The 14,938-nt window shown below is 65.9% G+C and overlaps 2 protein-coding genes across 6 annotated transcripts in view; one reads left to right on the top strand and one right to left on the bottom strand.

The window, feature by feature from the left end:
* DGCR2 (DiGeorge syndrome critical region gene 2) overlaps nucleotides 1-7,603 on the top strand; it is an 86,697-nt gene extending 79,094 nt beyond the window's left edge. For all 5 annotated transcript variants that reach the window (XM_069496703.1, XM_069496705.1, XM_069496704.1 and 2 more), the window contains 3 exons: nucleotides 2,657-2,809; nucleotides 3,633-3,869; nucleotides 5,073-7,603. In XM_069496703.1, the coding sequence (XP_069352804.1) occupies nucleotides 2,657-2,809; nucleotides 3,633-3,869; nucleotides 5,073-5,329 (647 nt within the window). In that variant the 3' untranslated portion in view covers nucleotides 5,330-7,603. The remainder of the gene's footprint in view (nucleotides 1-2,656; nucleotides 2,810-3,632; nucleotides 3,870-5,072) is intronic.
* Nucleotides 7,604-13,682: 6,079 nt separating this feature from the next.
* Nucleotides 13,683-14,390, bottom strand: LOC138401661 (protein FAM246B-like). The gene has a single exon (XM_069497156.1). The coding sequence runs from the start codon at nucleotides 14,388-14,390 to the stop codon at nucleotides 13,683-13,685; it is 708 nt and encodes a 235-aa protein (XP_069353257.1).
* Nucleotides 14,391-14,938: the final 548 nt, after the last annotated feature.

The raw sequence follows: 14,938 nt of genomic DNA, 5'->3' as shown, positions 1-14,938 counted from the left end.
TCCTACTGTATTTAAAATGTACTCTAAATGTCATAGACCTAAGTGTAGAAGCTTAAACTGTAAAACTTCTAGAAGAAAACATAGGAGAGAAATCTTTGTGACCATGGGATAGGCAACATTTTTAGCATGGATCCTTAAAATAAAAAATTGATAAATTAGACTTCATTAAAATTGGAAGACACTGTTAAGGAAATGAAAAGGCAAGCCGCTGACAGAAGCAAAAAGAGTATCTGCAAAACACAAATCAGGCAAAGGTCTTGCGAACCCAAGGACGTGGTCCCTTTCTGCTCCACCTGCCATCTCTGATAGAGATTTTGAAACTGTTGCCGTGTAACCATGCTCAGTGAGACGGTGAGTTCCTTGTCACTGGAGCTCTTCATGCACAGGCTGGGCAGCTACCTGGGAGGTGGAGTGGTCCAGGCGTCAGATCAAGGGTCAGGCCAGGTGGACTTCAGGGCACCTTCAGCTCCAGCAGTGTGTACCCCAGCAGGATGTGCCCCCTTTCTGGGAACCCAGCAGTAGCTGGGAGACAGAAGATGGCCCCATCTGCAATCCCCAGGGCCCCATGGAGGGCCCTGCCATGTTGTGAGTCCCCTGGGACCTCTGGGCCCCTGGCTCCTGGGACAGGCTCTCTTCTTTGTGCCTGACAACAGGTGACTTGGTCCTGAGAGATGCTTCTTCTTGTCCCTATCGTGGAGGAATGGCTGGGAACCGTGACCATATCCTTGGGTTTATTTCAGAACTGATTAAGGGTTAGTCGTTGCAAAGGGGCTCCTTCTCCTGGGATCTCTGAGCTCGCCTGCAATTAACAGACACCTGGCCAGAGCTGGGGGCAATGGACTTGGTCCCACCGGCAGGGATGAAGTGTTCCCTTGGGGCTGAAGGAGACATCAAGAAAGCGACTGGTTGGCGAGAGGATGTGTCCTTCTCACACGTTAACTGCCCAAGTGTCGTCAGCAGCAAATGGAGCTTTGGCAGCTGCTTTCCGGCCTCGTGGGAGGAGGGCAGGCGTGAGCTCCGCCGTCTGCGGGGACGGGGTGGCCCGAGCCAGCAGGAGTGGTGTGAGGACTCCAGAAGTCTGGCCACTCACACGGGGTCCTGGCTGCGGAGGATGTTGTGGAGGTGGGAGTGGCCAGTCCTGGCTCTTCCTGAAGCTCAGCAGGGTCCCTGCCCTTGTGGGGTCCTCTCGCTTCTAGAAGCTGACAGGTCACCATCCCCCGAAGCCTCCCTGGCCTCCACCTTGGTGTGTGGAGGCAGGCGCTCCTGGGACCACTTCCTGGTTCCATCGCGCTGTGACTCTGTGCGAGTTGCCTGTGTCATCGAGGTCACGAGCACGTGGAAATGCCGGCTGCGTTACAGGTGCTCGGCCGGGCCAGCGCGCTCCCTCCACCGTGGCCCCGTGGCCCCGTGGCACCGTGCGCCATCTCCGCCCCCGCCCGCCAATCACTGTGAGCACCCGGCAGCCTCAGCGCCTGCCGCGCCAGGGTGGGCGTCTCCGCCTCGGCCCTGATGGCGTCTTGGACCCAATGCCTTGTGTGGCGGCTGTCACGTGCGCAGTAGGATGTTGAGCCACACCCCTGGCCTCGGCCTGCTAAACGCCAGTAGCACCTACCCTCCCAGTGGTGACCACTAAAAGGGTGGAAAGACGGGGGGTCTCAGGAGGGCTGAGGAAGGTGCCACAGCTGGGACCTCCAGCTTTTTGGCCTCCAGCCAGCGGGACCTCAGCCTCGTGGTGCCTCCCTGCGCTCCCCCCGCAAGGCGGTGGCGCCAGTCTGCCCAGCCTCCTGTGCAGTGCACGGTGTGCCTGCTGCGGCGTGGCAGGGGGCCTGGGGCCCAGCGCCGCGTGCCTGTGCGTTGACGGCTGTCCTTGGGTGTCGGAGCGCTGGTCGCCGTGCGTGCTGGGGCTGCGTGTGATCGGGGGCGTTTTCTCTGGGGCAGCTTGTTGAGGGTCGAGGTGATGGTGTCACTCCTGGCTGAGGTGGACGCTGATTTGTGAAACGATCCCTGGGTTGACCGGCCTTTGCAAGCCTTGTCCCCAGCGGGTGTTGGACACTGCGCCTGCTCCCAGCGCCTGTGCAGCCACCAGCAGGGCCTCGCTGTCCCCCTCTCAGTCCCTCAGTGAGTCGTGGCGCATGCACGGCCCACAGACACCCTGTGCTGTCTCTTCTCCCCATCCGTCCGTCACCGCCCCGTCCACTTCATCCTCTGACGCCACATGCGCCTCCTCGCTGGCTTCCTGACGCCCCACGCTCCTTCCCTGTGGCCTGTCCTCCCCGGAGCAGGCCGTGTGGCTTCCGCAGGAGGGTCGCTGCCCGGCCGCACCTGGGCACACAGCTGCTTGGGCACGGCCTAGAAGTGCCGGTCCCAGGACAGAAGACACCACTTCCTTGCTAGGCGTTGGCGGGTCTGAGGCCTGGAGCTCCTCAGAGGGCAGAGCACAAGCCACGGGCTGTCACCTGGAGACCTGGGATTCACTCTTCTGCTTTTGGTGTTTTCACAGCATTCTTGATTTGGGGTGGCTTTGTTTCACCATCTATTCTAAGAGGTTGTCAGGTGCGGGAAGTCGGGAACAAATGCGCCTCGTCCCCACGGTGGGCCCGGGCAGAAGGGCCACGGCCCCCTTTTCAGAGCAGCAGTTTCCTTCCTCCCCCGACAGATGGCAACAGCCTGTTCGACTCCATGGCCAGCGGCATGCGACTGGTGGTCAGCTGCATCTCCTCCTTCCTCATCCTGTCGCTGCTGCTCTTCATGGTCCACCGGCTGCGCCAGAGGCGCCGCGAGCGCATCGAGTCCCTGATCGGAGCCAACTGTGAGTGCCCTCCGCGGGCCGCAGCACCAGCCCCGGCCCCACCCAGGTCGAGGTCTCCCCTGCCCTAAGCCGTGGCCCCTCACGGTAGAGCTGGCCCGGTTAGGAGTGGGGGGCCCTCTCCCCGCAGCGGCAGGCGCCCGGGGCGTCCCTCCCACCCCCGCGCCCTCTGTGCCTGGCAGCAGGCAGGTCAGCACGGAGCATTTAGATGGGACGTCACCTGCGGTGGCCTGGGCCCTGGTTGTGGGCCGCCTGCTGGGGAGGAGCAGTGACACTAGGCAGCTCAGAGCATGGGGCCCGCCCTCCTCAACCCGAGTTCCTCCTGAGTGCGCCAAGCCCGGCCGAAGGTCCCTCCGCAACGACCCGCACCCCCATGGCCCCCCAGCACGGGCGGGGCAGGAGCAGTGGAGACGGGTGGGGGAAGCCCGCCGGCGGCTGTAGGGGCCCCCAGTGCCTCCCAGGTTTGGCGGCCACATGTCCCTGGGGCTCTGGTTCCTCGCCCGTGGGCCAGGAATGTTCTTGCCGAGAACCTCCTATTCTCAGCCAGCGGTAGGGCGGGCAGAGCTCGGGCCTCTGGCAGCCGGGGGTGTGGGCCGCCCTGAGGCTGGCCCCGCGGTGGAAGCGTCAGGACAGAGGAACAGGTTGCATGTGGGTGAGGGCGGAAGGTTCCCGCCATGTCGGGGCTCTTGCGGGCTGAGAGGTGGGCCGCAGGGCACAGCATGTGGCCCTCAGGGACAGAGGCCTGGCCTCAGAATGGGGGGCTCGGGAGCCAGCTGGCCGCCTCCCAGTGACACGGCACTGTTGTGTCCCCCCTTTGGCGGCCCAGTGCACCACTTCAACCTCGGCCGCAGGATCCCCGGCTTTGATTACGGCCCGGACGGGTTCGGCACGGGCCTCACCCCGCTGCACCTTTCTGACGACGGAGAAGGCGGGACCTTCCACTTCCACGACCCTCCGCCCCCCTACACAGCGTACAAGTACCCAGACATCGACCAGCCCGATGACCCCCCGCCGCCCTACGAGGCCTCCGTCGACCCGGACAGCGTGTTCTATGACCCTGCAGGTGCCTGCCCCGGGAGGGGACGCCTTTGGTTGTCCCTATAAGGCTTTTCCCGGGGCTGGCTGTGCGGAGGGTCTGGGACCCCCTTTCCTCCTCTCCCTCCGTGAGCACCTGCTGGCCGGCAGCCCTCCGGCCAGTCCGAGGGGAGCTGCAGGGCCGAGCACTTGGCTATGTAGACACGTGTGCTACAGAGACACCATGGTGACGGTCCCCCGCCATGTCTGGGGGCAGCTCTGTGAGGTGGGAAGAAAGCACCGGGTCCGTGTCACCCATCTGGCACCGGGAATCAGTCCCCACGGGGCTGCGTAGCTAAGGAGGGTCAGGTGCCCCTCGCTCCATCGCCTGGCCTGTCCCTGAGCAAGGACTTGGGCGTCCCATCCCGTCTCCCTGTGGGCCGCGCCCGTTGGCGCAGCCGTGGTGCGGTTGAGGCTGTGTCCCCGAGGCGCTGGCCGCTCACTTGTCACCTGCCTCAGCAGGACGGACGTTGGGAGGCCAGGGCTGCTGCGCTGAAAGGTCTTAGTCTCATTTGTCCGTCTGGTCCGTGACGCAGCTCCCGTGTGGTCTGCGTGTGCAGGAAAGACGTGGATGTGACCCCTGCCCTGTGACACTGATTGTCACAGTCGTCCCTCAAGGGGCCAGGCCAGGGCAAGCTCCCTGCAAGGGCTGCTGCTGGGTGGCAGCCAGGCCCAGACGCTGGCAAGTCAGGGCCGGGGACTGTGGGCGTGGGGCGTGGGGCAGCCCGTGGTGACGAGGAGCGGGCCGGGCGGAGCCTGCCTCGGACCAGAGCTTCCCGCAGACGCCGTGTGGGTCGCGGGGCTCCTGCTCTGACTGCCGCCCCCGCCGGGCTGCCGAGTTCCCGCTGCGGCACCGAGTGTCCCTCCCCCGCTTCGACCCGGTAGCTCCCTGACACCAAATGCCCCACCTGCCGCCCAGGTCAACCCCGCTGAGTCTGCCGCGGTTTCCCTCTGGCGCCTTCAGTTCTGGGGGTCTGTCGGCGCACCGCCCCCACCTCACGCGTGTCTGCCGTGCAGGCTGCGCCCTGCGCCTCGCACGCACCAGGTGCCGGGCCGCGGGGGCTCCCTTCAGCGTCTGAGGTCCGGGGGAGCCACCTTGGGGTGTCCAAGCAGGAGGGTTTCCTCCAGTTCTGCCCTGCCCCCCAATGCCGGGCTGCACCTGCCTCTGACGCCCCTCTGTCTCCCCCTGCAGACGACGATGCTTTCGAGCCCCCGGAGACCAGCCTGCCGACCCCGGGGGACGGTGGCAGCGAAGCTTCGTTGCCCCGGTACCTGGAACAGCCTCTGCCCACTTCGGGGGCCTCTCTGGCAGACCTGGAAGACTCCGCCGACAGCAGCAGCGCCCTGCTCGTGCCCCCCGACCCTGGCCAGAGTGGGGGTGCCCCGGCCGCAGAGGCCCCGCCAGGGGCCGGCCGCCACAGCCGCAGCTCCCTCAACACCATGGTCTAGACGGCCCGGCCGTGTGCCGCGGGCCGTGAGCACCCGTCTGCTGTCAAAGCACCAGCCCTGTGGGAAACTTGAAGGACCCGGCCTCAGCCTGGAGCCCACCCAGCGCACCCCGCCGGCAGCTCGCAGCAGGCGCACTCGCGCACAGACCTGGGGCGGTGCGGCGCTGCACCGAGTCCCCGAGGGCTCCAGAGACACGCAGAGCTGTGGGCCTCCTCTTCCTTTTCAAGTGGCCGAAGAGTGATTCGGTTTGTTCAGACCACGTGCTCTAGAGGCAGGGAGGAAGGCACGGTGGGCCTGGCCGGACGGCCTCGGTGGGCTTGCTCGTGCAGTGTGCGTCCGGAGAAGTCCGCCGGCCGCACCGAGCCCCGGGGCGAGCGGGGCAGGGGCTGCCGGGGCTGCCTCCGTGGCCCCACCAGACGGCACCGCGACTGTCCGTGTGGTGGCAGCGGGTCTGCTTCAGGGGAGACGCCCCCGCAGGCCCGGCTGTGAGCACCAAGGTGACCCTGTCCTGGGCTGGGGCTGGCTCCAGAGGCCCTGAGAAGGGAGCGTGGAAGGAGGTTGACCTCTTGGCTCTGTATTTGCAGCTGGGCCCCGCGAAGCTCAGCTGTGTGGCAGGAGGCCCGACGCCCCCCACCAGTGTCCCCCGCACTGCTGTGCATGGCTCCCCTGGCGTCCGGCTGAGGCCCTGGACACCGGGGGTGCTGGGGACCGAGCCAGCTCCTGTCCACACTCTGGAGCTCTGGGCCCCGCCCCTGTTGAATGGCCCCGGGGCCTGGCCTGCCCCTGCCCACCCCATCGGTGCCATAAAGGGTTGTTTCTGGGGGGCCGGTTGGCGAACCGACATCCCGGGCTGTGTCCATCTCCCGCAAGTCCCCTGCCTGCGCCATTGCCACCGCTGCGCCCCGTGGCCGCATGCGCCCCCGCCCCCCTCAGCAGCGCTGGGTGCTGGGGGCCCTGCCTGGGGACCTTTTGCCCGAGGGACCCCGTTGCCTGCTCCTGGGCCGTGTCTTGTGTCCTGACACGGGGCCTTCAGCATTTCTGAGGTTTGGAGATGAAGCGGGTTCTGTGCGATTTTTAGCACATCCATATCTTTTCTACGTCGAATGTCTGGATCCGTGCGTGTGTGTGTGTGCGTGTGCGTGTGCGTGCGTGTGTGCAGGCGATGGGGGTGTGCGGGAACCCGGCTCTCCTGGGCCGCATGTCCGCCCTGCCCTGCCCTGCTCCGTGTGTCGCTCGGTCTTTCCCGCCCGCGAGGACAGCGTGGAGAGGCCGGGCGGGCGTGGCGCGGCTGTGTGGCGACGGGCTCTGCACAGTCCAGGCCCGTTCTCAGGCCCGCTTTGTCCGTCCCACGAGGAACGAGACTCCAGCGCTGCCCACAGACTTGACCTTGTGCCGGAGCTGTGAGTTTCGTCACCGAACTGCCTGTCCCTGGAGGCCGCGTGCGGTGAGGCCTGCCGCCCTGGCCGAAGGGCTGCTGCTTCCTTGAGAGTTGAGTCCTGGCCCCGGGCCCCCCGCTGTGCCAGGTCCCAGAGCAGCAGTCGCCCTGATGCTGGTGCGGGGCGACCGTCAGGGGTCCTGAGAGGCGTCAGGACCTGTGTGCAGTGAGGGCGGCTGGCACGAGATGTGTGGGGCTGGGAAGCGACCTTTGGGGACCCAAGGACTGTTGGGGCCAGTCGGGCATCCAGCAGGCAGTGAGGACGGGGCCCGGAGTGGACCACGGAGGCTGCCGACCGTGGGCTTGCTCCAGACTGTCGGGCTGGGCCAAGGGTCGCTCAGGTCACCAGGGGGCCTCTCCCCTCGTCGGGCCTCCCCACGAGCTCAGCCCAGTGGCGGCCTGGGGCTGGGCAGAAGGCCTGAGTGCAGAGCTGGGGTCTGCCCGTCTGTCACATGCTGTCACCCAGAGTGCCACCCTTTGCAAGACCTGCCAGTCCAGGCCAGGCTGGGAAGAGTCCTGAGGTGGCCTTTGTCAATGCTGGAGCTCCTGGGAGAGTTGCCCTACCCTCCGGGCCCCAGAGGGACAGGGGAGGGACAGGCCACGCTCCTGGGAGGGCCACCTACCCTGGCGCTGCCTTGCCACTGTTCTGAGACCAGGTGCCCCCTGACCTGCCCTGAGAGGTGGAATTTGATACTGTACATTGTCTCAATGCCTGTTTTTTATGTTTTCCTTTCACTAAGGGTTTTTAGTTTGGGTTTATTTTTGGTTGGGTTGGCACTAATTCTTTTCTTAAGATGCTGTGAGAACCATTTCATCCAAATGCCAAATAAACTTGTGTTCTGGAAGAGATGTGATCAGTCTTTGGTGTGACCCACCCCCCAGAGCTGCCACAGGGGAGGGGCGAGTGGCCGGGGCACCCGCCTCTCAGCAGGACCCCTGGGGTTTGCAGCCCTGCAGGCAACCCCAGGCCCCTGAGCCCCCGTGGTCGAGCGCCCGGCGGGGAGAGCAGCAGGCCCGGCGCTGCCTCAGCCAGCTTTGTGACCGCACGGGGTCACACAGTGCTCTGCTTTGCCAGGCCACCGCCCTGACCATCCGGGAGCCAGCGGGGGGGAGGGGAGAGTTAGAACTTGGCCCCCCCATCCCCTCCTCTAAGCCCCCCCCACCCAGGTGGCTGTAAGCAGCTCCTCCTTGCAGTCCCAGCCACCTGGTGTCCCAGCACAGCCTGGCCCTCCTGGGGGTGTGAGATGGGGAGGGGGCTCAGGCCCCTTCTGCAGGACGGGGCGGGACAACACCTCGATTCCCAGTGCGTCCTGAGGGTCTGGGCAAGGCCTGAGCTGTTGGGAAGGCTCAGTGGAGTTGGGGCTGCGGCAGGCCAGGGTGGTGGGTGATGAGTGGGTGGGGGAGTTGGGCCATCCCTGGAAGCCAGGGGCCAGCACAGGGGCTCCTACACCCTTCTGTTCCCTGACAGTGGTCCTTTCAGTAAATGTCCCATCATAAAACAGACCAGAGGGCACCCAGGCGACCCAACCCCGTGGGAAGGGGGTCCTCTGCTGCCCTCCTAAGCCAGCCTTTCCCTCCTGGCGGGGGAAGTATGGTCTCGCCCTGCCGCCACGCTCCAGGTGAGACGGGGGGTGGGGGGCGGGGGGGGGGGTTAAGAAAGGAACCGGTAAGTCCCTTGATAGGGACGGGAGCTTCGAGGAGGCAGCCCCTCATCCCCAACATGTCTGCTGGAGCAGGGGCGGGGGTGGGCGGGCAGTTCTGGACGCTGGGTCACCGGCAGCACCGCGGACAGCACCTCTCACCGCTTTCCTCTGGGTAGCGGCCGCCCCCTTTCCCCAAAGTGGGAAGAGCCTGACCCTCTGGCGATTGGAAAGAGGCGTAGGGTGCAGAAGTGTCCCCTCCTCTCCCCTCCCGCAGGGACCCTCCTGGGCCCTGGATGCGCAGGGGGCGCCGTAGGAGGGAGGCTGTGGTCCTGGGTGGGAGTGGGGGTCCTGGGCCCACAGCAGGCGAGGGACGCCCTCCTACACCCCCTCCATCTCCGCCACCCAAGTCAAGGGCGCTGGGATCCAAGGTGCCCTCACCCTTTGAACTTGCTTCCTTGCTGGTGGCTTTGGCATGTCACTCCTGGTCCCCGGCCTGTTTCCTCAACTGTAAGTGGGAGTGATAACAGGACAACCTCTCCTCAGGACTGACGCCAGAGGTTGTCGCAGGCAGCGCAGCGCAGCCCTGGCTCAGAGCGGGCGTTCCCTAGGGGCCCTGCCTGGCGCTGCCCCCTGGACCCCGGAGAGCCCACAGGACTTAGCCACGCCCCCGCCCACCCTACGGGGGATGTGGAGCAGCCTGGCCGGCAGCCTGCTCTGTGGCCTTGGGCCACTTCCTAGTCATTCCCAGCCGCGGCCGCTGCTGCGCCAGGTGGGCCCCTGGCATCGTGCTCCCTGTCCTCACGGTGCAGCAGCTGGTGCTCGGGGACTCTGAGGGTGAACGCTGGGTCTCTGCCCATCTGGTCTTGAATCTACCCTCTCTTGCCTCTTGGTGCCACCCCTTAGCTCCTGCCCCCAGGGAGGGAGACCCTGGGGGTGGGTTGACAGGAGAGCGGGCTCCGCGCTGGCCTCCCCTGACCTAAGCCTTCCTCCCCATTCTTGGCCCCGGGCTGGGATGGGGCTTGGAGAGGGCCCAGCTGCCCGGTCTCTCAGCTCCGTCCCCTGCCGGCTGTCTGCAGGTGCCTGGCACTACGAGTCCCAGGATCCAAAGTGTGGTGAGGACAGAGGGTCGTACAGGCTGTCCGGGGCCACCAGAGCATGTGCCGGTGGTGTGATAGTGGCCAAGAGGCAGCCTGCACACCAGGCTCTGTGGTTTCTGCAGGTTCCCGTCTGCAGTCCAGTGACCGGGCACCAGGCGGCATGCATGTGACTGTCCCTGTGTGCGTGTCTGGGCCTGCTGGGGTCTGTGTGTCCAGCGTCTGTGAGCACGTGCATGACATGGTGGAGGTCCCCGTGTGGATGTTCGACCATGTGCTAGGAGACCCTCCTACCCCCATCTCGCTGGGGACAGTGTGTCTGCAGACTAGGTGGCTGGGTCAGGTGCAGGGCTGGAGGGAAGGGGGACGTTGTGACCTGTCCAGGTGTTTAGGGGGAGCGGGGAGCAATTTTCTGAGGCTGAGCTACTCTCTGGGTGTGCAGGGGCCGCCCTCCTCTGTGCGCCCCAGGCTGCTTCCTGACTCCCCTCCCTGGGGCCCAGACCTTGTTCCCTCGGGGCCCACCCACTGGAAGGAGCCCCTGCCTGTGGGGGCCCGGCCCAGCCCCCCATCCACGTCACCCTTCACCTGGTCCAGTGGGACACCCCCTCGGGCCCTTCATCTTCCATGGCTACGACTGGGCCCCACCAGGCCTGTGGACCCTGGAGAGTGATGGCCATACGGGTCAGCAGCAGCGGCAGGAAGCCCACGCGGGACGGGAACGCCCACATGTACACAGGGGTCAGGATCCCCCAAAGAAGCTGAGCCATCACGCAGGGGTCCAGAACCCCCCCCATAAGGGTCAGAAGCCTCCACAAATAAAAGTCATCAACCCCCACAAATATGCTAAGAGCTTCTACACAAGAATGGGAACCGCCCACCGGATCAAAATCTCCACTAGGAAGGAACCTCCCCAGGCAGCAGGCGCGACACACCCTCCCCCGGAGGTGTCAGGACTCTGCCCACAAATAGCCACCAGCCATAGCCCCTGAGGACAAGGAGTCAGGACACACCCAGGAGCCACAATCCCCCACAGGGCCAGATGCTTGGAGAGAGGTCAACACCCCACGCACACCTAGCTGGGGCCAGGACGCCCACCCCACGAGGGCCTCCCCCTGCGCCTCTCCCCTGCCTTGCTGGGTGGGGCTCTGCACTGCAGCCTGGGGAGCCCGCCCTGCCGGCCAGCAGGGAGCGGGGACACCTGCATCCAGTTCCAGGGGACGGTGGAGCCCAGCTGGGGAGCTCCTGGCCCCAGGGGTGGGGGGCACCTTTGCTCGCACCCTGTGCCCTGCTGCCACGAGGTGGGCAGGAGGCAGGGCTGAGGGTGTCACGGGCTCCCTCACCTTCAGTGCTACTCTGCGTGGACACTGGTCCTCAGAGCCGCCTGGAGGTTGGGGGGCCGGGCTGCTGTCACCTGCCTACCTCACGTTGCCGCTGCAGTTCCACTGGGAGGCCCAGGGGGAGCGGGCTCGGGCAGCCCGGATGGGTAGCGCCACCCTGTGGAGGTGCGTGATGCGTGATGCCACCCCGGCAGACTCGCAGTGCCGGCCGTGCTGTTGGTGAGGGGGGAGCTGTGACTCCACCTGCTTTTCCAGAAAGGGGGTCCATGTGGGTCTGCAGAGGGGTCTCACTACGAGGGGCCGTTGGAGGGGTCAATGGGGTTTATAGGATTTAAAGGGTTCTGACGGAGGATGGGGCCAGTGGGAGGTCGTGGATATGCAGGGTCAGTGGCGGTGACCCTCCTTCCAGCAGGTCTCCCACCCCTGGGAACCTCCCACTTAGAGTCCCACCCCCAGAGTTGCTCCCTTTGGAGACACCCCCCAGGAGCAGGACCGTGACAACGCCAACTTCTGGTCACTGGCTGGGGCCTGAAAGCGTCTGCACGCGTGAGAGCCACCGGGTGCATCCTGGCCGGGGCTGCCGGGGGCCTGGGGCAGCAGGACACGGGGAGGCGGTTCCAATCCCCCGTGCCCTCCCCCGTCCAGGGCTCTCAGTGAGCCTGACGTCCACTTTCTGCTGGTGTCACTGCTGCCAGGCACCTCGTAGCTCTTGCACTACTGTCGCCATTCGGGGTCGCCGAGTACGCCCAGCTGTGCACCCACGGTGCTCTGGACCATCCTTGAGAATGCTGTACCCATCCGGTGCGCAGTTGGGGCCACTGCCCCTACCCTGGGCTGCACTGCCCTCCCCTCTGCAGCTGCAGCCCTTGCCCCCCGCCTCTGTGCACCCCCGTCTTGACCCATCTCTGCCCTGCACCCTCGGTGGCCCAGTTCCAGACCATGCCCCAGGCTGAACCCCAGCTTGCACCCGGGCGGCTCACGGGTAACCTCCATCTGCAGCAGCCTCTTGGGGGACAGAGGGTCTCGCCTATCCCGGAGCCTCCATCTGCGGCAGCCCCCGCCCCCGCCCCAGGCAGGGTGCGCAGGGCTCTGCTGGGCCTGGGGCTCAGCCTGGGGCTCTGGCGGGGCCCCTGTGATCCAGCCACAACCCCACTCTGGACATAAATGATGCCCAGAATGACCCTGGCCTATGTGGCTGGGAGGGGGTCCTAGGGGCAGCCTGCCTCCTCTGCCAAGTGGGGGGATTGCGCCCCAACCCCGGTGATGCCTCAGCGGGGCTGTCGGTATGACTGGGAGGCCTGAGAGGCCCCTCCCCCACCACAGCCAGTCCCAGGCTCCCTCACCAATCCAGAACCCCAGACGTCCCCAGATTCCACTCGGAGGGAGAAGGGCCCCCACCCCCATCCTACATCACGTTGGCATCCCCTGGTCAGATGAACAGACAAAAGCTGACAGGTCTTAAAAACGCCACCATTAGCCCAAGAGTTACATATTTTATTTAAAATATAAGCTGGTGGCCAGGCGCGGTGGCTCACGCCTATAATCCTAGCACTCTGGGAGGCCGAGGCGGGAGGATCGCTCGAGGTCAGGAGTTCGAGACCGGCCTGAGCAACAGTGAGACCCCCCCGCCCCCCATCTCTACTAAAAAAAAATAAAGCAATTAGCCAAACAACTAAAAATAGGAAAAAATTAGCTGGGCATGGTGGCGAATGCCTGTAGTCCCAGCTACTCGGGAGGCTGAGGCAGTAGGATCACTTGAGCCCAGGAGTTTGAGGTTGTTGTGAGCTAGGCTGACGCCACGGCACTCTAGCTCGGGCAACAGAGCCAGACTCTGTCTCAAAAAAATAAAAAAATAAATAAGATAAAAGAAAACATAAGCTGGTGGCTGTCCTAGGGACACTGTCCCCTGTGAAATGATGGCTCCAGCTACATTTCCTGAGGCCAGGAGGTGAGAGACTGCTGGTTCCAGGCTCTTCTGCAGGCTCCCGGTGTTGGGGGACCCCGGGGACAGCAGACAGCGGCTACTGAAGGGCCATCAGGCTGTCGTGAAACCATGTCCAGGCCACTCCCTGGAGGCTGGGGAGTCTGAGTGCAGGTAACTCTTTCTGGAGAGACCCCGGTGTCCAGGTGCCTGCCTGTGGTGTGGCTCAGTAAAGGAGTAGGTGTCCTTGCTGTCACTGTCCAAAGTGAAGCTGAGTCCAGGGGACACTGACTAGGTCCTGTATCCAGGTGACTCTGTCCACTGAGAGTGGGCCCGACTGTCAGTAGCCTGCGGCTGACCATAGTCGGTTGCTGTCCGGTTGACACCATGCCGAATGTGGCTATACATTGGGGTGACACTGTCCTGAGTGACACTGTGTCCAGCTGACGCTGTCTCAGACGCCCACAAGTCCCTGAGGTCGGTGACACTCTAGTGCATGGTGGCCCTGTCTCCTGCCTAAGACCTTTACAGACCCTCTACAGACTTTTAAAGACCCTGCAATCACCTGCCCTGGGGCAGAGGGGTCCCTTGCAGACCCTTGGGCTCTTCCGGCTGCCTCCAGGAGCTGACACACTCCCGGCCCAGACCCTTCCCTAGCTCTGAAGCCAAAAGGGGCTCCACCCCCTTCTCCAGCAGTGGCCACCGGCTGCCACCTGCAAGCCCCAGACGCCATCCTGGGCAGTCTCCGGCCTCTGTCCGTGCCACCGCCGGCTCCCCAAATATCCACGCAGTAGCTGGCGGCGCCCGGGGACCCTTCTCCCTTCGAGCCACGCTCCACGAGGGGGGCGGATCCATCCATTTTCCCCTCTGGTCAGCGGCGACGCTCCCCGCACTTTGCCCGGGCCGCCCTGGGTGCGCCCAGCTCAGTCCCCGCCAGCTTGCGGGGCCCCGGGCGGCACCGGCGTCTTCTTGTGATTCTTGCGGGCCGGGGCCCGGGGAGCACCGCCTTCGGCGGGGCCGTCGAGGGCGTCTGCGGCGGGCCTGGAGGCCGAGGCCAGGGCGTTCACGGCGCCGAGCGTCCGCAGCAGGGCCTGGCGCGGCGCGGCGCGGGGCTCGCGGCGGGCGGGCGGCGGCGGCGGCGGCGGCGGCGGCGACAGTAGCGCGCGCAGGGCGTCCAGCTCGGCCCGCAGCTCGGCGCGCAGCGCGTCCAGCCCGGCGCCCAGCTCGGCGCGCACGGCCGCCAGGCCCTCCTGCAGCCGCCGCTCGCTCACCTCCAGGACGCCCGCCGGGTAGGTGGCCCCGCCGCGCGGCTCCCCGCACACGGAGCACACGGAGCCGCGGCTGTGCGCGTCCGTCCTCTCGCCGGCCCCGGCCGCCCCGGGCCCCGCCGCCGCGGCCCCCGCGCGCTCCACCAGCCCCAGCAGCCGCGGCGCTTCCGCGCGCGCCGCCGCCGCGGCCCGGAGCTGGCCCCGCAGGCGAGCCAAGCGGCCCGGGGCGCGGCCGTCTTCCGGGCCCGGCCCGTTGGGCTGCGGCCCGGGGTCCCGCCGGCGCCCCGCGCCGCGCCGCAGCGCCTCGCTCGCGCCGTACGCGCTGCGCGCCTGGACCCACGGGCGCCCGGGCTCCGCCGCCATCCGCGCTGCCGCCTCCGCCGCCACCACCCGCGCGGCCGGGCCGGGAGCCCCACTCCACAGCCTAGCAACCGCGAGGGCCCGGCGACGCGCGGCGGCGAGAGCCCCCGGGGACGGCTGTGGGAACTACCCAGGCCTCAGGGGATCTGGGGAGCTGGGCCGGGGAACCCCTGCAGGGCCCGGGCTCAGGCGGGCGGCTAGGTCCCAGGGGTCCCCAGGAAGGGCTTGGGCCAGCTTCGCAGAAGTGACAGGACGTGGAGCAACAGCTGCCAAAGGCCAAACATCCCTAGACCCGAGTTGGGCGCTGAGCTCACATCCTCTACTGCGGTTCCCTCCACAGTCAGGGCAAGCCCTGGCGTGGTCACGGACCCCACCGCCCTCCTCACTGTCTCAGGGCCACCTACTTCCATGTCACAGTCCAGGCCACTCTGATGTCCTCAGTCTGTCCCCTACAGTCTGCACGCAGCTGCAGCAACCGGTCCTTGTGGTCAGCTCCAACCCCGAGCGCCCACCCCTGCATGCAAGCTCTTCAGGGTCTCTCTTACTCTCCA

The sequence above is a fragment of the Eulemur rufifrons genome, chromosome 21, assembly GCF_041146395.1.
Source record: "Eulemur rufifrons isolate Redbay chromosome 21, OSU_ERuf_1, whole genome shotgun sequence".
NCBI classification, from domain to species: Eukaryota; Metazoa; Chordata; class Mammalia; order Primates; family Lemuridae; genus Eulemur; species Eulemur rufifrons.
Note: the sequence above shows the minus strand (reverse complement) of the source record. Positions and strands in the feature narration are given on the sequence as shown.

Bases quoted from the DNA above. Each gene is read 5' to 3' on its own strand.
- LOC138401661 (XM_069497156.1), bottom strand. From the start codon at position 14,390: ATGGCGGCGGAGCCCGGGCGCCCGTGGGTCCAGGCGCGCAGCGCGTAC.